The sequence below is a fragment of the Silene latifolia genome, chromosome 3, assembly GCF_048544455.1.
Source record: "Silene latifolia isolate original U9 population chromosome 3, ASM4854445v1, whole genome shotgun sequence".
NCBI classification, from domain to species: domain Eukaryota; kingdom Viridiplantae; phylum Streptophyta; class Magnoliopsida; order Caryophyllales; family Caryophyllaceae; genus Silene; species Silene latifolia.
Genome location: NC_133528.1, coordinates 112,854,764 through 112,876,588, shown reverse-complemented (window position 1 = coordinate 112,876,588; position 21,825 = coordinate 112,854,764). Strand labels below are relative to the sequence as shown.

Genomic DNA, 21,825 nt, shown 5'->3' with positions numbered 1-21,825 from the left:
CGCATTTTTGTTCCTATTCTAGGCATAATACCGCTTTAGTTGGTCAAGGTTTGTCGGGTTGGAAAATTTGTTCCCATCTAGGTCTGTGATTCTAACCGCACCCCCTGGAAGTATGGACTTGACTAGAAATGGCCCAGCCCAATTAGGTTTGAATTTTCCCCGTGGATCGACAGGTAAAAGAGCACGATATGAGAGTTCTAGGGCTTGAGGAGAGTATGGTGACGGAGAGGGCACAATGGAGGGAAAGGATACATGTGGATTTTTAGTATTTGATGTTTTTTTGACAGATTTAGTGTTTTTTTATTTATTAAATTTAAAGAAATTAATTTATTTATTTTTCTCTCCTTTACTTCACACTTTTTCAACAACCACTTTCTTATAGATTTTACCTGGTTCATTCCGGATCCTTAACTCTATTTCGGTTTTTAAAAATCGTTTTAATCTTTTCTCTCGATTTAAATTTTAAGTTTTTTTTTTATAAAAGAAAGACGGAATTAGATTTTAAAACCCCTAAGTTCACCTTGACATTCCATTACATTTTCGTTCTTCCTTTTTGTTTTTCATCTTCCCTTTTTATTCGCATTTTGAGGCGTGCGTTCACCAATAGACGGTTCGAAAAGATGATTCATGTCAGCCGACCCCAAATCATTTTGGGATTAAGGCTCTGATGTTGTTGTTGTTGTTGTTGTTGTATCGACAGGTAAAAGAGATCTGACCGACTTGAGTACTAAGTCTCCTTCCTTGATGTTTCTTGGCTTGACCCTTTTGTTGAAAGCTCGTTTGATACGTGCTTGATAGGTTTGGACATTATGCAAGGCGCGTAGCCTACGTTCATCCAGGAGGATGAGTTCTTCATATCTATCCCTCTTCCAATCAGCTTCCGGGATTAGACTTTCGAGTAAGATACGCAATGATGGTATTTCTAACTCGACTGGCTGTACAGCCTTCATGCCGTAGGTCAAATAGAAAGGGGTGGCCCCAGTGGGCGTCCTAACAGATGTGAGATATCCCCACAAAGCAAAGGGTATCTTTATTGGCCAATCTCGATAGTTGTCAATCATTTTCTTGAGAATTGTGACAACGTTCTTGTTTGCCGCCTCTACCGCGCCATTAGTCTGTGGTCTATATGGCAAAGAGTGATGATGCCTAATTTTGTACTTGGCTAGCAATTACTCAGTCTCAGCATGGAAATGTGATCCATTATCACTAATGATCTCATGTGGGCAACCGTATCGACAGATGATGTTGTTTTGTATGAACTTTGCTACGTTTTTAGCCGTGAGACTAGTGTAGGAAGCCGCTTCTACCCATTTGGTGAAATAGTCGATTGCCACTAGGATGAAACAGTGACCTCCTGTTCCGGCTGGGGTTATTTTCCCGATTATATCAATTCCCCAGGCAGAAAACGGCCAAGGAGATGTCATCGTATAAAGTAATGAAGGAGGGACATGTTGTACATTCCCGAAGATTTGGCAGTTGTGGCAATGTCTTACATATTTGATGCAATCGGATTCCATTGTGGTCCAATAAAACCCCAAACGTGTGATTTTCTTTGCCATCATGGGCCCACTCATGTGAGGACCGCATTCTTCATTATGAACTTCTTCCATCACTTTCCGTGTCTGTGAATGATCAAGGCAACGTAGGATTACACCAAGAGGTGTTCTTTTGTATAACTCTCCTTGCATGAGAACGTATTGGGAAGCTAGTAGGCGTATCGCACGTTTTCCCCTTTTGTCCATATCCGGTGGATAGGCACCGTTGAGCTTGAAATTTAGGATTGCTTGGAACCATGGTTCTTCCGCGATTTCCTCTTCATCGGTGATTTGGTGGACATAAGCTGGCTCTGACCGTCGTTCGATGCATAAAGGCATTTCCACCATGTCATCTGGCATATTAATCAAAGATGCTAGTTTTGCAAGAGCATCTGCAAATTGATTTTCTTCCCGAGGTAGGTGTAGATAGGTCACGTGATCAAAGAATTGGGCAACTTGGTCTATTCTAGCTTGATAAGGTGCTAGGCTTTCGCTTCGGAATTTCCAAGATCACGTAACTTGATTGATGATCAGGGATGAATCCCCATGTAGTCGGAGGTTTTTAGTGCCTAAGCTCACTGCCGCTTGTAGTCCAATGAGGCAAGCTTCGTATTCTGCAACATTATTTGTCACCTCGAAGTCGAGTTTGACATAGATTGGTGTATGCTCACCTTCAGGAGAAATGAGCAACACTCCTATTCCAAATCCTCTTAAGTTTGATGCTCCATCAAAGTAAAGGTCCCAGGAGTCTACATCGGTTTGGAGTATATCCTCGTCTGGAAATGACCAAGTATCTATTGTCTGTGCATCATTGATTGGATTTTCTGCAAAGAATTCGGCGACGGTGCACCCTTTTATAACGTTCAGGGGCACGTATTTGAGATCGAACTCCGAGAGCATCAAAGTCCATCTTGCTAAGCGTCCGTTGAGGACGGATTTCTCGAAGAGGTATTTGACTGGGTCCATTTTGGAGTATATTTTGACGGAGTAGCTAAGCATGTAGTGGCGTAGCTTCTTCGTTGCCCACACAAGAGCGAGGCTTGTCTTTTCGAGCTGTGATTATTTGCACTCGTACTCCAAGAACTTCTTACTAAGGTAGTAGATAGCCCTTTCTTCCGTTCCTACGGTTTGAGCTAGCATGGCGCCCATGGCCGTTTCGGTTACTGTGAGATACAAACCAAGAGGTTGATCTCGTTGAGGTGGCATGAGCACTGGTGGTTTAGCTAATATTTCCTTGATTCGGTCAAATGCCTTCTGACAGTCATCATCCCACATGGCGTGGTCTGTTTTCTTTAGCTTCTTGAAGATAGGTTCAGAAATCATGGTGAGTTTCGATATGAATCGACTTATATATTGCACTTTTCCCATGAATCCTCTGACTTCTTTCTCTGTTTGGGGTTGTGGCATTTCGATCAGAGCCTTGATTTTGGAAGGGTCTATTTCTATACCTCGTTGGCTAACGACGTATCCCAGGAGTTTGCCAGATGTTACTCCGAATGTGCATTTCTGAGGATTGAGCCTCATGTTGTACTTTCGTAGCCTTAAGAAGAATTTGCGAAGGTTCGCAATATGCCCCTCTCTATCCTTGGATTTGACAATCATGTCGTCTACGTATACCTCAACTTCTTTGTGCATCATGTCATGTAGGAGTGTGGTTGTGGTGCGTTGATATATAGCTCCGGCGTTGATTAACCCAATCGGCATGACCGTATAGCAATAGGTTCCCCATTGGGTGACAAAGGCGGTCTTATGCATGTCTTATATGGCCATCTTGATTTGGTTATAACCCGCGTACCCATCCATGAAGGATAGTAACGCGTGATCTGCGGTGTTGTCCACTAGTATGTCGATATGTGGTAGAGGAAAGTCATCTTTAGAGCTTGCTTTGTTTAAGTCCCTAAAATCAACACAAACACGGATTCTCCCATCCTTTTTGGGTACAGGTACTATGTTGGCTACCCAGTCAGAGTACTCAGAAACTTTGATGAACCCGGCTTTGAACTGCTTATCGACTTCTTCTTTAATCTTGAGAGCCCATTCTGTTCTCATTCGACGAAGCTTCTGTTTCACGGGCTTGAAACTTGGCTTAATTGGGATTCTATGTTCGGCGATATCCCTGTCGATCCCTGGCATGTCTTTGTAGGACCAAGCAAAAACGTCTTTGAACTCGTGTAGGAGGTCTATGAAGCTGGCCCTTTCGGTGGGGTTCAGGGTAGTCCCTATCCTAAGTTCTTGGGGTTCTAGTTCGGTTCCTACATTGATGGGTTCGGTGTTCTCTATTACTGGTCCCCCTTCCCCTTCTTGTAGTATTTCTTTGGCTACGTAGGGAGGTATCTCAATTGAGTCTGGGTCTGGGTCATCCTCAGTATCATCATAAACAGAATTGCACTCAAGATAACACAAAGAGTAAGCAGAACCTGATTTATTCATATTAAAGTTTGAGAAAAGTTGAAACAAAGAAGCCATCTGATCTGTGGTCGGTGGCGGTAAAGGACGATTGTTGGGACATTTCCCGAACTACTGTTACTATTTGAGGCTAAGCTAGGAGAAACAAAGGGAATGGGGGTGACGACAGGAGGAGACTCCTTAGCGACTTCTCTAGACTCCGACTCTGACTCCGACTCCGACTCTGACTCTGACTCGAATTCATCATCTTCTGGTTCTCCTTTGAACATCTCTCCTTCTCCAGTGGTGAGATTGAAGAGTCTTCCTTGATTGTTGGTCCACTTGATTTATTTTCTCCATCCTTTCTGCTGGTTCGCGTTTGTTTCTGTGATTAACGCGGTAAAGTTGAAGTGATCGTCTTGAAATATCATGGTAATGATCTCATCCTGCGCGGCTCTAACAAATTGATCTTCTCCAATAGTAGACTAACAGCTTGTTCGTCTAAGCAAGGTGCTTAACGGGCTTTGACGGTAGGAACCGTTTTTGGAAGAATGAAGCAGCAATCGTGAAAGATCTCGATTCCGGCTAGCTACCTTCCGAGGTAGTGCCAAGGTTCGCGAAATCCGTGAAAGAGTTCTTGACTTCCTTCCCTAATAAAGTATCCATTTAGGGTAGGGAAATATGGTCGCATTTGAACTCTTATGTGCTTACGACCTTGAACTTGAGCGAGCATCTCGAGAACTTCCTCTTTAGTGGGTTTGTATCCTAGTCCAAGTGGTATTCTTTTTGAGTTGCCTTCCTTGTAGGGTGCAAAGGTGTTTCTTCGGGTAGGGTTCAAAGGCATTCCAGGGAAGTATCCCTGGGATTTGAGTATGTGGTTGACCACCAAGTTGGAGTAGGGATCGTAGTATAGGGGTGCCAATTCACTTTCTATGACACTTATGCTTTGGAAGCCCCCAAGTTCGTATATTGGATCCGCAAGGACTTGATTATTTAACTTCTTTTCGATTATTGCCTTGATGGGTGATGAAGTGATCGTCACCACTTTGCCATTTATTGGGATCTTGATCTTTTGGTGGAGGGTGGATGTTACCGCTTTGGAAGCGTGAATCCAAGGTCTTCCCAGGAGTATGTTGAAAGAAGCTTCGATGTCCACTATTTGGAAATTAACCTTTCGCTCAATTGGTCCTGTGGCTATGGTTAGGTTTAACAAGCCCTACTACCTTTCGTCGTGTACCATCATATGCGCGAACACCTTGATTGGTAGGGGTCCAATCCGACTCTTTCATGCCTAATTTGTGTGCCGTTTTCAGGGGTATGACGTTGACCGCGGAGCCATCATCTACCAAGGTCATTGGCACATTCTTCTTTAAGCAAACGACAGTGATGTAAAGAGCTAAGTTATGACTGGCGCCAAAGGGTGGCTGATACGGTCGTTTCTGTACCAAAAATAATACAACTAACAGAAGCTAGCAGCAAATAGGGTCGATCTCCACAGGGAGGCAAGGTATCTATCTGTAGTCCGTCTATCTATGTCACAATTGGGGGGTTTTAGTTTGGTTTTCTAAACTAATGAATGTTTAAAGGGAAGAGCAGTAAAGGGAGAGCAATAAAAGACAGAAAATATAATAAAGGTGATCAAATAAGAGAGAACATGTCAAGATTTCGGTTAACCATGGTAGTTTATCGACTCAATCGCATATAGCCTCGACAATCTACTGTGAGAAGGATACATGAAAGGTCGTTTCGGTCCACTTTCTATCCTAGATTTCCACTAACTTAACTGTCGTCCTCATTATGGTAGTCTACTGTTCATAGCATGTCTGTTCATTCCAATCTTCCGATCCAGTGACGAAATTAACCAAATTAAAATAATTTAGAAGCATGCATTCAACTAAATTGGTGATACAGTTAAATTGCTATGGGGACAGATTATCACATATAAATTGTCTAGCCTATTCGCTACATCGTCACAATCCTACCATGGATTCCCTAATCCCAACATAAAAGAGCTTAGCTACTCATATTACTAATGTTGTCAATATTAATAACTATGAATATGCTAACTAGAGACATAATGAAATAACGGAAATTAAGCATAAACTGAGATTAGGGCAGAATAATTAAGAAAATAAAGCAAAGATTAAAGCAAGAAAGTAATGAGATTAAGATTAAGAGGAAAAAAGAGATTACAATCACAAGCGATTCCGGCGTAAAGAACAACCAAAATCTAAGCCAAGAGATCCAAGAGTAAAAGTTACAGTGGAAAGTTTAAGGGAGAGATTAAGAGAGTAAGTGGCGTCAGTCAAAAAGTATGTTTATGACCTAATTATGAAAGATTAAATAGGAAAACAAAAGTCTATCCTGAAATTAAGCCCAACACGGGTTAATTAATCCCGCGTAACATCAAAACCACTCGATCGAGTAACTTTATATCACTCGATCGAGTAAAATTAAGCTCAAACCACTCGATCGAGTAGAAAATCTACTCGATCGAGTAACCCCTAAATTGAATCTACTCGATCGAGTAGAAAAAGGACTCGATCGAACATAAATCTACTCGATCGAGTACTTTCCAGCGCACATTTCCTGCTTTGCGCACTGAACTTCAAACGGTTGCCATTTCTTCGTTACTTGGGCAAACAGGACGATTCCGGTGGCGTTGGAAATCTAAGAGGACAAAATTTCATCTCCAATTGGAATCACTTGAATATCCGTTGTAGAACTCGAGATATGACTCTTCAAATTAGGTACTAACAATTTGAAGTTCTTCCTTTGCTCGCCTAGCTATTTTACTTCTTTGTGCATCTCAAGATAGCTACATTCCCGCTCCAAATTCACTCTTCCTCCAAATGCATGCTAAACGGACGGTAAAAGGCTCGATTTCACCATTTTCTGGTTCATTCCTGCAAATAAGACAAAACGACCCAAAGTAGCATATTCGGGGCATTTCGTAGCATAAAACTACGATAATAGCATAGAAATACGTGCATAAAAAGGCCTAAAAGGACTATATAAAATGCACGTATCAAATCTCCCCAAACCAAACCATTACTCGTCCTCGAGTAAACTAAATGCAAACTAATGGAACGGAAAAGATAACTCAGAGCTAGCTATAACTTGTCTACTTAAACCAGTTTAATGCAAACTAAAATCAACAGTTACAGCTACAATGGTCATTATGCTAACGAATTATAAGATGTCCATAAATAAAGCTGACCTATCAACCCTGCAAGACCAACAAAATTGGACTCTCACGTGGTCACTCTTCTCTCATGAAGCAAAGGGTGAAAGTATATGTATAAGAGAGAAAGAGAAAACAGTCACTCACCTAGACTGCGACCTACATAACATGCATGCAACAAAAATGATAGACGATTCAAGTACTACATATACATTCCAACCAAAAATGTCCGTCACAGCTGAGGGCTTACAAAAGATATGGGAAAGTGAGGTTCAGGTGAGAAAAGGCAAAATAAATTATGGAAATGTGAAGGTAAAGCGTCAAGCTAGTTCCTAAACAAGGCCATATAAGACCATCCGAATCTCAACTGACTAGAAAATAAAGTAAGTGCCCTTCATTGGCACACAACTCACCATCCAAAAACACTATCTCCTCAAAAAATGTATAAATAAGAATAAGGAGTAGACCGTCACATGATAGAAATAAAAGCAGACGGTCTCAAAAACCAACAAACTTTCTAAATTTTCTTTCTTTACTCACGTGACTACAACTGTACAAGTTTTTTCAAGTTTTTTCTTTTTTTTTTTCCTTTTTCTTTTTTTTTCAATTTCTATTTTTTTTTTCTCTACTTCACGTTTTTTTCTCAGCCCCTTTTTTTTTCAATTTCTTTTTTTCCATTTCTTCCTTTCTTCATCCTCCACCAACTCCAATAATGAAAACAGGCCAAACCGCAGACGGAATACACATACCACAAAAGACATACTAACTAGCTTGACTAGGCAGGCTCAGTTTTGGATGTAGCTAATGGGTCAAAAAGGCTAAATTTGGCTTAAGTGGAGCTAACTGGGTGAAAATATGAGAAAAGGGGAAATTTAAAAGCACCTCCCTGCATGTGACACCGACCACAAACCCGATTGTATGCATTTGACAAGTAATCGAATTTCATGAATTTGCAATAATGATGAACATGTTATGCAAGGAGTACTACTCTCATTTCCTATGTAAACTGGTCATGGATGTCACCAGTTATGGGCTCTAAAACTCAGAAATTGTGGAGTAGGTTACCAATTTATCAGGTCAAGTCTAAACAGTCAGCTAAATTTGAACAAAAACTCGGTGATATGCGCAAGACTCAGCTAATAACTATCAATTAGATGCAAGGCTTAAGTAAAAATAACAAGTTAAAGTGCAATTTCATCACGGAAATCTACCATTCCGACTCAACCTATATGCAAAAATAAATGTGAATTTTTATTAATTTTCGTTTTTTTTAAAAGAACAATGCATATTGGCACGGATCAGAGGCCTTGGAGCTAAAAAACTCTCCTATGCTGGCAGGGTGACTCTCATCAATGCTGTTCTCAATACTCTACAAAACTATTGGGCCCAAATGTTCATTATCCCTAAATGCATCATTAATCATATTATGGCCATTTGCAGGAACTTCCTGTAGGATGGCTCACCTGACTACCACAGAGTCCCCCTTATAGCTTGGGACAAAGTTACCTTGCCTAAAAAGGAGGGAGGTTTAGGGATAAAGAAAGCTGATGTATGGAATATTGCAACTGTGGGAAAACTGGTTAATTGGATCTATTGCAAAGCTGACAGGCTATGGATTAAATGGATCAGTGATGTGTATATTAAAGATCAAGACTGGCATAACTACTCCCCCCTGCTGATGCAACCTGGGTTTGGAAAAATGTGTGTAAAGTAAAAGAGAAGCTCAAGGATGGATATCATGACAACAAATGGATAATGAGCTCTAAAGGTTACTCTATTAAAGAGGGGTATGCTTGGCTTACTCCTACTCATCCCACTCTGAACTGGCCTAATATAGTATGGAATAGTTGGAATATCCCTAAACACTCTCTGACTACCTGGCTGAGAATGAATGAAGGCATGAATGTGAAGAGTAAATTGTTTAGGTTTGGCTGTTGCACAGATGATTGGTGTATACTGTGCCACAGACAACCAGAAACAGTGGAGCATCTGTTTACGGACTGTGTGTATGCTGTCAAATTTCAGACTTGCTTGTTGCATTGGTTTGGAGGCAGTTTCCCAACAATAGACAGACTGAGTGCTGCTAGCAGGAATACTATGCAATGGAAATTTAAGGTGGCCATGTTCAATGCTTACTGCTATGCTATTTGGTTCCAAAGAAACAATGCCAGGATCAATGCCTGGTTAGTGAGACCTGAAGTTACTGCTGCTCGAATAGAGGATGACATTAAGAGAAGGATTAAAATGAAATGTAAGGCTTTAGTAGATCAATCTGAGCTACTTTGGCTGCAAAATATGATGTTGGTTTGATATGCTTCTAGTAGGATTCGATCCTTGAACCTCATGTAATTAATTTTTTGATATGATATATATAATATACTCACATTACACCAAAAAAAGAACAATGCATATGAAATATGAAAATTAAACGTGATAACAGGAATGCAATAAAAGCTGAATGCAGACACAGATATGGATGCATAACCTCCCCAAACCAAACTGTACAATGCCCTCATTGTACCCAAAAATAAGGAAAGGAAATGCAAACTAGAAAAGAAGAGAGTGAAACGCGGAAAAACTTACAAGAATACGCGAAGTAGGGACCTCCCCAAACCAGCCAGCAACATGGGAGGTCACAGCTAGCGGCTTCAGAGCAGCTAAGTTGCGAACAGAATGCAAGAGTACCTGCAAATTCGCAAATAGCAACCGCACAAAAGGACTGATAAAGCAAAGAGGGCTAAATTGGTCACAGTCTATAGCCGAGTAGGCTAATTGTTAAGGCACACAACAAAACTAAATAAAGTGTTCAAAAATAAATAAAAAGTTCTAAAATTCCGGGCTGCCTCCCGGTAGCGCTAGTTTCAGATAGGTCCCAGCTCGACCTTCTTCTTATAATCCACCGACATAAATTAATGGCCCACAACTAGGTTGTTGACTGAATGAGGTTCCCTCAGCATCCATCAGCTTGACTTTAGGCCTCCATACCATCTGAGCAAAAGGCAACTTATCGCAGTGTATTGGCCTCCACTTTTTTCCCTTTTGCGCGCTTTCTTCTTGTACGGCCTAGCCTCGTCTATTCCTCCGCCTGGGTCATCAATCCACACCGTTCCAGTCTCCAAAGTCAACGTATGATGCCCACCTCCTGGGTCCGTCAACCCATCGCACTGCAAAGAAGTAACAAAGGAATTAGCTTTAATTGCAAAAATATCGTCTGAAATAAATTTAGACGACCATTCATTGATATCAGCAAAAAAATTATTCGATCGAGCACTTATGTAGCCCGATCAAAGTATTTTTTTCAGCATTTATATTCGATCGAGCAACTTGTGTCACTCGATCGAGGACTTGATTTTCCTCATTGCTCGATCGAGAGCTTTCACCCTCTCGATCGAGTACTTCCTCGGTAATTTCACTCGATCGAGCAAAATAGGGCTCTCGATCGAGTGATTGAGCATGGGTAGGCGAGACAATATCCTCTTGAACGGTATCGTCAGCATCTATGCCATCATTTTCAGCATCAATAGGCAGAATAGGTCCTTCATAGGGCGTATCCGTCCAGGTGCGAATAGCATAAACCGTTTCAGGTTGCTTAGAAGTTTGCTCGGCCATTACTTGAACCATTTGATTCAGCTGAGTCTGTAGCTTCTTTATACGGATGTCAGTTTCCGCATAAGACTTCTGCACCGTTAGTGCAAATGCCTCTATCATTGACTTCAGTTCAGCAAGCTCAACTTTTTCGATCAACCCATTTACTTGGGCCTGCAACCTCTCAAGACGGATATCTTGAGCTTAGGATTTTTCCACACTCGAAACCAAGATATTTACAGTTTGGAACAATTCCTCGAACCCATCATTCTTTTCAGCAGGAGGGGTGTATTGCGGTGGGTTAGCATAACAGGGCTGTTGAAGACCTTGTTGTTGCAGCGGTTGTGGTGGCACCGGTATAAGAGGAGCAAAACTTTGGTGACTTCCACAACCCCAAGACTCTTTCCTCTTCTAATTGTCAGTTCTGACGGTTGGAGCTTCAAAACGGGCTATAAGTTGGGAGACGGACGTCATCTTTGCTAAAGAATCGAAGGTACTCAAGCCTTCCCTTCGATAATCTTTCTCTGAAATCTGTCTAATAGACCTGTAGACCTATCAAAACAGCACTACAGAAAAAGATAAGAACTGCCTCAAGGAATAAATCCCTTGAGGCGCAAGACAAACGAAAATAAACAGATAAATAGGCCAATTGCCTCCCCGGCAACGGCGCCAAAATTTGATACGGTCGTTTCTGTACCAAAAATAATACCTAAATACAACTAACAGAAGCTAGCAGCAAGTAGGGTCGATCTCCACAGGGAGGCAAGGTATCTATCTGTAGTCCGTCTATCTATGTCACAATTGGGGGGTTTTTGTTTGGTTTTCTAAACTAATGAATGTTTAAAGGGAAGAGCAGTAAAGGGAGAGCAATAAAAGACAGAAAATATAATAAAGGTGATCAAATAAGAGAGAACATGTCAGGATTTCGGTTCACCATGGTAGTTTATCGACTCAGTCGCAAATAGCATAGACAATCTACTGTGAGAAGGATACATGAAAGGTCCTTTCGGTCCACTTTCTATCCTAGATTTCCACTAACTTAACTTTCGTCCTCATTATGGTAGTTTACTGTTCATAGCAGGTCTGTTCATTCCAATCTTCCGACCCAGGGCTGAAATTAACCAAATTAAAATAATTTAGAAGCATGCATTCAACTAAATTGGTGATACAGTTAAATTGCTATGGGGACAGATTATCACATATAAATTGTCTAGCCTATTCGCTACATCGTCACAATCCTACCATGGATTCCCTAATCCCAACATAAAAGAGCTTAGCTACTCATATTACTAATGTTGTCAATATTATTAACTATGAATATGCTAACTAGAGACATAATGAAATAACGGAAATTAAGCATAAACTGAGATTAGGGCAGAATAATTAAGACAATAAAGCAAAGATTAAAGCAAGAAAGTAATGAGATAAAGATTAAGAGGAGAAAAGAGATTACAATCACAAGCGATTCCGGCGTAAAGAACAACCAAAATCCAAGCCAAGAGATCCAAGAGTAAAAGTTACAGTGGAAAGTTTAAGGGAGAGATTAAGAGAGTAAGTGGCGTCAGTCAAAAACTATGTTTATGACCTAATTATGAAAGCTTAAATAGGAAAACAAAAGTCTATCCCGAAATTAAGTCCAACACGGGTTAATTAATCCCGCGTAACATCAAAACCACTCGATCGAGTAACTTTATATCACTCGATTGAGTACAATTAAGCTCAAACCACTCGATCGAGTAGAAAATCTACTCAATCGAGTAACCCCTAAATTGAATCTACTCGATCGAGTAGAAAAAGTACTCGATCGAACATAAATCTACTCGATCGAGTACTTTCCAGCGCACATTTCCTGCTTTGCGCACTGAACTTCAAACGGCTGCCATTTCTTCGTTACTTGGGCAAACAGGGCGATTCCGGTGGTGTTGGAAAGCTGAGAGGACAAAACCTCATATCCAGTTGGAATCACGTGAATATCCATTGCAGAACGCGAGATATGGCTCTTCAAAGTAGGTACTAACAATTTGAGGTTCTTCCTTTGCTCGCCTAGCTATTTTACTTCTTTGCGCATCTCAAGATAGCTACATTCCCGCTCCAAATTCACTCTTCCTCCAAATGCATGCTAAACGGACGGTAAAAGGCTCAATTTCACCATTTTCTGGTTCATTCCTGCAAATAAGACAAAACGACCCAAAGTAGCATATTCGGGGCATTTTGTAGCATAAAACTACGATAATAGCATAGAAATACGTGCATAAAAAGGCCTAAAAGGACTATATAAAATGCACGTATCAGTGGCAAATCTTCGTCTGAGAAAGTAATAGGATTACTTAGTTTCGGTGATTCTTGGAAGACCAAGTTGACTAAATCGTCGGATGTGGAGTTATGTGCTACATTTAGTTTGGCCAAAGCTTGCAGTAAGGCTTGGCGATGTGGGAACGAGCTTGCTACTAGTTGCCAGACTGAAAGATCAGCCTTTGTCTTCTGTAATTGCTTGAGCAAATGATCAGTGGAGTCATCTTCGTTATCATTTGGTGTGACAACGTTGGTTGGACCGTTTTGAGTAGTATTTTGATATGGACGCCCCGAACGAGTTAGGTGGTCCACATCTTGGTCTTCACCATTTTGGACTATTTCCTTGACTAGGGAGTGTTCAATGAGATACTCGTCTTCATCATCATCGGCCCATACTCCATTGATTGTAGCTAGTTCCCTCATTCTCATGATTTCGTCTTCTAATTGTGTAATTTGGTCGACTAGTTTATCAACCACGGCGACTATTTCTTGCATAGTAGCATTTCGAGGAAAGATTAGTGGCGTATGTTCTTTAGGTGTTGCATCGGGGTTATGTAAAGTTGTCACCACATTTTCCAATTCCCAAACTTGCCTATCCACACTCCTTGCCCATGTGATGAAGTCAGAAATGGTAGGGGAGATGGTAGAGTAGAACCCTTCATTCTCGATCGCGTGGATTGCATCTTTGATTGGAGAAATGAGGTGTGAACAATCTAAGGTAGATTCTTCACTTGTGATCACTAGAATTCCAAGAGGATTCTGAGTGTTGTTGGGTTTATCTCCCGGCGGTATTGGTAGTCGACCATCCTCAATCATATCTTGAAGCACATTCTTCAGTTTATAGCATTTTTCTGTGTCATGCCCCTTACCCCTATGATATTCACAGTATGAGTTCTCATCCCAGAACTTGGATTTCTTTTCTGGTTCGGGAGTAGGTCATATGAGTTGCAGTTTGCCTTGCTTCATTAACCTTTTTAGAGCATTGGAGTAAGTGTCCCCAAGATTTGTAAATTTCCTTGGTGGGGTACTCTTCTTGGATGGCTCGAGAAGGTTAACTTCATCGGTCTTGCTAGTGGAGCCGTATGAATGACTTGTTGAGCCTTGATATCCTCGACCTACCGTTTTGGACAAGAGCCCTTTACGGATGTTATCTTCAATCCTCGTTCCTAGTACGGTTAAGTCCTTGAAAGTTTTGATGTTTTGGTATCTCAAATGATTAGCATAGATGGGCTTTAAGTTGTCCACGAACTTTTCCACAAGGGTAGCCTCATCCGGACGTTCGACTAGTTGGGTACTAGTCTTCCTCCACCTACTTAGGAAGTCGGTGAAACCTTCCTTGTCATTTTGGGTAAGAACCTCTAGAGTGCGCATTTTAACTTGGATCTCAGCATTATCCGCATATTGCTTAGCAAACTCGATCGCCGCATCTTCCCAAGTAGCGATCTTCTTGTGTTCTAGAGAGTAGAACCATTGCTTTGGGATGGTGTCAAGAGATGAGGGAAATATCCTTAATAACATCTCGGGTTTGATGCCTTTGATAGACATATAATCCTTGAAGGCACGGATGTGGTTCAAAGGGTTTTCATGCCCCTTGAATTTAGGGATATCCGTCATGTTGAAGTTGGTTGGCAATTTGGAATTTACGGCCTCATACTTGCGATTATTCTCCTTATAAATGTAATCCCCTTTAAGATACATCAATTGCTCCTCTAAGTATTGGAATCTTTTCTCAACTGCAGTCATGCCCATGGGAGGGTTTTCGTCCCTGAAGTCATTCACGAAGTCATCAACTACTTCACTTTCTCGAGGAGGCAACCTTGCCTCTACGGCATAGATCCGACCTTCGATGGTGTCAAGGCGATCATACACTTGGTCTTGGGTAACTTGGATTTGAGCTAGTGCGGTTAGGATTCGATCATTACCATCTTGAAGTTGATTGAAGTTCATGTCGCTTGTTTCAGGCATCTTGGAAACTAGATAAGAGATCGACGACGAATCAAAACACGATCGACCATTCTAACACACTTACTTGAAAAGAAATGTTTGACTCGTGAAGTGGGAGTGTGCCACTTGTGTCAGTGAGCTTTGAAGAAATGACAAGGTTTGAAAATGTATGTCCTAGTCAACTATAGTGTAGTTGTAGGAGTGGACTCGAAGTGAGGTTTTGAAATGGGTTTGGGCCAGAAATTTGACAGAATTTCGACTCGGTTTTGCGCTAATCATGGGCCTTTTTCGAAATTTACACTTTAAAAGGGATTTTGATTTTGTGAAAATCGTCATGGTTTCGTTTAGAAATGGTGATCACGTAAGGTACAAACATTTATACAAGCATTATAACGGGATGCTGAGTGCATTTAAAAAGGGTTTTGGTTTAAAGGGTGGGTTGCCATACCGAACAATCAAACCCAAAGTCTGTGGAGAGGCTCGTACCAAACAAGAGTATGGCCGATTCCTAGTCCATTTCCTCAAGTAGTGAAGGTCCTTGATACAAACAAGAGTAAGCATCATGGTATGGATGACGTCAATCGCTATCCATCTTTAGGCCTAAATAAGAATTAGGACCGTCTAGACGGGATGATTGGTCGAATGGGTTGGGTTGGGCCTAGGAAGGCCGAGTAAAACGGTCTAGGAAGACCGAGTTATGAAAACCGACAATTGTCTTGTACAAACTATTCCCTAACCTTGTTCAAGTTTTACCCTTGGCTACACGTAAGTGTATATCCCCATCGGAGTCGCCAAACGGTGGACACGGGCCCACGGGGGTGCTTGGGAAGGGAAGAGAACAAGCGTTTGAATTTGTGGAGTCGCCACCAATTTTTATGGGAAATTGGAACCGTTCGAATACCTCGTGTCATGTCAAGACACAAAGTAGAGACATGAACACCAAGAACTCATTACCCTTAGCATTCTATGTCTAGAATGACTCTCGTGGATGCCAATGAACACGGATGTTCACAGAGATCTGGAGTAAGGGTTGAGAGTACGTATTAGGAAGCTCTTTTGATCGAACACCTAATCTCGCCCGCCTCGATAGCGGCCTCTACTAATGATTAGGGAAGTTATTCATACTCGATATATCGTCGATTATATGCTTGCAATGCAACATCCATAGAATTAATCCTAACATGTGAGAATTAGACTAAGTCGGTGAACACGTAATTTAACATGCAATTAACGTCAAAGTTGGATTTAAGATTCAATTACATGTGAAAACATACAAGTGATACAAAGAACAATGATAAATACAATAAAGGAAAATTACAATAATAAAAAATTACAATAATTACATCAGGTTTAGCGATTTATGTCGAAAATACCTTTAAAACGGATAATTTAAGAAAAAGAATAAAGGAATGAAATAACGAATAAATTATTAGGCGATAATATGGTTAATAGTTAATTATACGTAAGCTAATTAATCAGGTCAAGGCAGAACGGAAGTTCAGAGACAGAACTCAACCTGGAACAGGCGCAGCAGGACTGCGCCCTTTGGAAGAGGCACAGCAGTTGCTGCGTCTGTTCCAAGGGTGAGTTCTGGCTGTGATGCCGGAACTACAAATCGTTAATATTAATTGGTGATTTTAAGGATTGATTATGATAATTAACTCGGATGGAAGTGTTTTAATTCGTTAATTACATATGAATAAGTCATAAAAGCGATAAAACATGGACGAAACGAATGCAAATGAATTATTTACATGAATGAACGATTGATTAATGACATGGGTGAACTAAATAGGTTAAAGACGACGAATTAATGAAGAATTAATGACGAACAACTGATGAATATGACAATAAACAGATGGGAATATATCAAAGATCGAATTCCAGAAACCCGATATGAAAGAATCGAATTTCTACAACCCGGATTGACTTTAATGACGAAAACCCGCAAATATTGGATTATAAGGGATTTAAGTCGGATTTTAATGATTAATCATATGCGTTAATGAATGATGAATAAAGTACATGTGAGATTATTATGCTATTATATCAAAGAATTGACGAAAACAAATAAAAACAAAACAAAGAAAACGAATTTACAGAGGACAAATGAAGAAGAAAGGAAGCAGGAACTGCGGCAGCCTCACGAAGAGGCGCAGCAGGCACTGCGCTCCTTCGAAGAGGCGCAACAGTTGCTGCGTCCTTTCTCGACGGTTATCTTCTGGTAATCCGTAAAAAGGGTTTTAAACGTGGTTTTAGAAATCGGTTTTAATAAGTATTTTCGACATAAATCTTACATTAGCGATACAAAAAGTAAAGAACAATAAATAAAGAAGGATTTACACCCTCAGACTTACATGTTTGACGAAACGAGATGAACTAAGTTTATGATTAGTGATGCTCGACTCGAATGTAACGAAAGTGCCCTCGTAGGAGGAAAACGATTAAGATTAATTAAGTTGATTAGTTGTGGAGTTGGTCAAATTGGTCGGTCATGGAAACGAGCCTGGTACTCAGAAGGATCCGAGCTTACGTGGTCGAATGTTCAAGCACGTAGACGCCAAAAAGTAAGAACGTGGTCTAGAATGCAAAGGGAGAAGAGAAGGGCGGACACTCGCGTGAGAAATATGAGGAGCGAAGACTCCTATTTATACTAATCACGTGAAAGAATAGAGTTTTCGGAGAAACTTTGGAAGTGAATCTCGAAAAGATATGAAAAAGATACGAAAAATACGCAGAAAAGGACCTGGGAAGAGGCGCAGCAGTCACTGCGTCTCTTGGAAGAGGCGCAAAGACTCTGCTGCGTCTGTTCCCAGGTGGTTTCCTCCTGCGGAAGAAAGATTTCCGTGTTTAATTTATGGAATAACGGGATAATCTTATTTTCCTTAATATTTTGTATGAATATTACGGGAAATTGTTTACCAAAGATTAAAAGATTGTGAATTATTTATAAAATATGGAATAGAAATATCCGGATCATTCAAGAACATTCTGACTCGGGTTTTAACGGTTATCAGAAACTGAAGACGGTTTCAGGCCCGGACTCCAAATGTACTCTAATTACTGTCAAAACGACCGTATCGGCGCGTAGATGACAACTAAGAGGTAGACATCAGGGTTTAAGCAATCACTTGACGATAAACTTACGAACTGTCATAAATCGTTCCGCGTACCAAACATGCGGCCCAATCATCACCGGGTGGTTTGCGGGAGGTGCAGAAATGAGGTATCTACAACAACATATGATCGATAGCATCTTAAACCATAAGTCGTATGACATCTTAATCTTAAGTCTTAAGTTCCGATCTTATATAACTCATATTGATCAAACGTTGCTAAAATTAGTCCTACACTATTGATCGGGACACTTAACTAATTATTACAACATACGATTGATAACATCTTACACCACAAGTAGAAACATCTTAACCTTTGGTATTAAATTTACGTCTTAACCTTAGGTATTAAACATACGATCGTACATTGCTAAAAAAACCTAGAAACCCTGAAACCCCAAATAAACCCTATAAACCCCAGTACTCCTAAAAATCCCTAGAAACCCTAAAACCCATAAAACACCAAATAAACCCTAGTAACCCTAAAACCCATAACACCCTAAAATTAGATTTTAACCAATCCATGATGGGCTAAAACTTGGATGAACATACGATCATCGCAATGAGTTATGTAGTACATTTGTATTATGTTTTCAAAATTATAATTTATACTTTAATATTTTCACTTAATAAACAAAATAAATTAATTAACTGTAACTATTCATTTCTTAACTGTTATTTTTTATTTCCTAACAAATTATAACTTATATTTTACTATCAATTTAACTGTAATTTATCATATTTACTACTATATTTACTACATTAATATGTTACTATATTAATTTAACTGTATATTTATATTATGTTTTCAATAATATAATTTATATTTTACTATTTTAACTTAATATAACTAACATTTTACCATCTAATTTAACTAATATAGTTTGTGTTTGGATAAAAATATGTTTCGGCAGTAATATGTTACTTTATTCTACGAAGTTAAATAAATTATTTACTTTTAATTATTTAAAAACATGTAAATAAATTAAGGATATTTTTTCTTTACTATTCTTTTTAATAATTATATTGGTCATTAATAGTTTTTATCAACTTACCTTTTTGAATAGTGTAAAATAAATTAAGTTGCATAGGGAAGTCAAACGTTCATAATTTAATTTTATGGAGAATAGTAAGAGTTACCCTTTTTTTAAAATTCCATTTTATCGAGTATGGTAAGAGTCACCCTTTTTGTTTTTTATTTTTTATTTTAATTTATAATGACAATTAAAAGAAAGGTAACATGAGAAGAAAATTATGTTTCATTAATATTAAAAGAGATGATACAAAGAAAATAAAAAAGCAACAAACTAAATTTTAAAACTAAACCTTATGACGACAACCAACACAAGAACCAAATCTGAGTTTCTTAGAATTGAGCCTTCTTGGATGAGTTCTCCCAGCCTCTTCTTGGACATCTTTGGGGGGGGGGAGATGCTTGTGCATGGCGATTTCCCCATAACTTTTCCGGAGTTTTTGGGCTTAGGAGGGATTGCTACAACCTCAATCACCTCCACTTCTTTCTCTTTTTCCTCCTCCACCCTAAAAATGGTGGAATCAACTTTAGGGGTAGCTAACATCTCTATCTCGTCGTCAATTTTATTCCAATACATTTTGTCGAGTTCAAATTTACCCCAATCTTATATATATATATATATATATATATATATATATATATATATATATATATATATATATATATAAAAACGAGTTGAAACACTGTGGATGCGACACTTGTCAACCCAGCATTAAATACGAGTATTAATTACAACTGAACATTAAATATAAACATAATAAATGCAGCATAAATCTCAGTAAATATTAATTATAATTTAATAAATTTTATTATAAAATTATATTAAAAATTACGTTGATTTGATTCTAAATTTATTAAAAAAAATATTTTGATAAAAATTCTAAGTTGTAAATAAAACGTTCATTGGAAAAAAATGCTTTCAATCGAGTATACTTTTCATTATATTTATTAACATAATTTGATATGTGGAGATGATTAAAGTGAGCATCTTACAATGTTTCACATTTACGTAAAAAAACATTTTGAGAAAGTTATAAAACTTAGACCATTAATTTTATTAAGAAAAATATATTTTAAAGAGTCATTGTATATAATAAAAACAAAACGTAAAAAAAAAACCTACTAAGATATACGTTTTTATAGTGTGGGAATGAAAAAATTATATTGCGAGAAAATGAATACATATGAGATTTTGAGAGGTTTAAATAATGTGATAACGAGTATGTATATACACAGTGATCACGAATGAGTTTGAATAATTAAAAGAAAAGTAATGATTATTAAGTAATATAATATTATATAGGGTTTTTCTACGTGATACCCCGTGTTCCTTCGCATTCTACATGATACCCCTATATTTTTGAAAATATAAGTGGTATCCCTAAATTTAGTAAAATGTTCTAAAAATACCCAATCTACTAAAAATCACGTTTTAATATGTTATATTTTGTAAAAAATATGTTTACAATTGAGTAGACGATGTTTATGTTAATGACATGACAAATTATTGCCAAAAAAACAATAAAAATGTATAAATTAAACATTCTAAAGAGGCGGATTAGAATATTTTAGGTATTTTAAGATGTTTTTTCATGTTTAAGGGTACCACAAGTATTTTTGAAAAGCGAGGGGTATCACATAGAATTCGAATAAGTACAAGGGTATCATGTAGAAAAACCCTATTATATAAACAACATGAAAAAAGTAAAATACACATTAGATTTTTCTTTAATATCTTTAGTTAAATATGTATACGTCAAGAACAAAACATTAGTTATGACTAACTAGATATTACTTTTATTTAAATATTTTATACGTTATCTTATAAAAATGATATTTGAGAAAATTCAACCTATTTTATTTACGGTAAACTCTTAAACATCGTAATATATAGTTGTTAAAAAAAATAAAAGGTGCAAATTTCTGATAGATATGTTTGACACATAGCACATGTAAGACACAACCAAAACATTTGAATAAGTTTACTTTGGGCCATATATGTTTGATACATAAATATCAAACGTTATACATACAAAATCAAAAATTGCATAAAATTATATTCACATCATTTTGAATAAATCTTTTAACTGATTTGGAACATAACGTATCGTGAAATGATCTAATTTGATACCTTAATGTTGATTGTTGCATTATTCGAATAAATTTTATTTTAATTAATGTGATAATTTGATCAGTTACAATTTTGTTTTTGTAAAACGTTGATCATGTGTAATTAACTATAACTTAGTATTAGTTTTAATTAAAATTATATGTATTTTTTTTTAAAACACTGAACTTAAACCTAAAAAAATAAAATTTGAGAAAAAAATTAATTTATTTTTATTTATAATACGAATTATATTATTTTTCTTCAATTATAATAATAAAATTTTAAAACAAGCCGCGCGAAGCGCGGGATACTACCTAGTTAAGCATGTTAAATTCCTCCTTAAATATATCGACAATGAAAATATTTCCATGGTAACCGGGACTAGCTCGCATTAAAGCATTTTGGACGTTGGTAGGACCAACTTCCTTGATTATTTCTCTCATAAACAACCTCGTGCAAACAATGTCTCTTACATGGGCTTTACTCTCTTCCGACATTTTTGCTATTTCACTTTGGGATAGTTAGATTGATTTAGTAGGGATTTAGTAGGGAAGATGTACTTTGGATGAATTAAAATATGGAGGGAATGACTATATTTATAATACAAAATTTTCCTTCAAAAATAAACAATCAATGCATGG

The 21,825-nt window shown here is 38.3% G+C and overlaps 1 protein-coding gene across 1 annotated transcript; it reads left to right on the top strand.

Annotated features, from left to right (window-relative positions):
• The first annotated feature begins 8,859 nt into the window (after positions 1–8,859).
• On the top strand, positions 8,860–9,414 carry LOC141649513 (uncharacterized). The gene has a single exon (XM_074458200.1). The coding sequence runs from the start codon at positions 8,860–8,862 to the stop codon at positions 9,412–9,414; it is 555 nt and encodes a 184-aa protein (XP_074314301.1).
• The last annotated feature ends 12,411 nt before the right edge of the window (positions 9,415–21,825 follow it).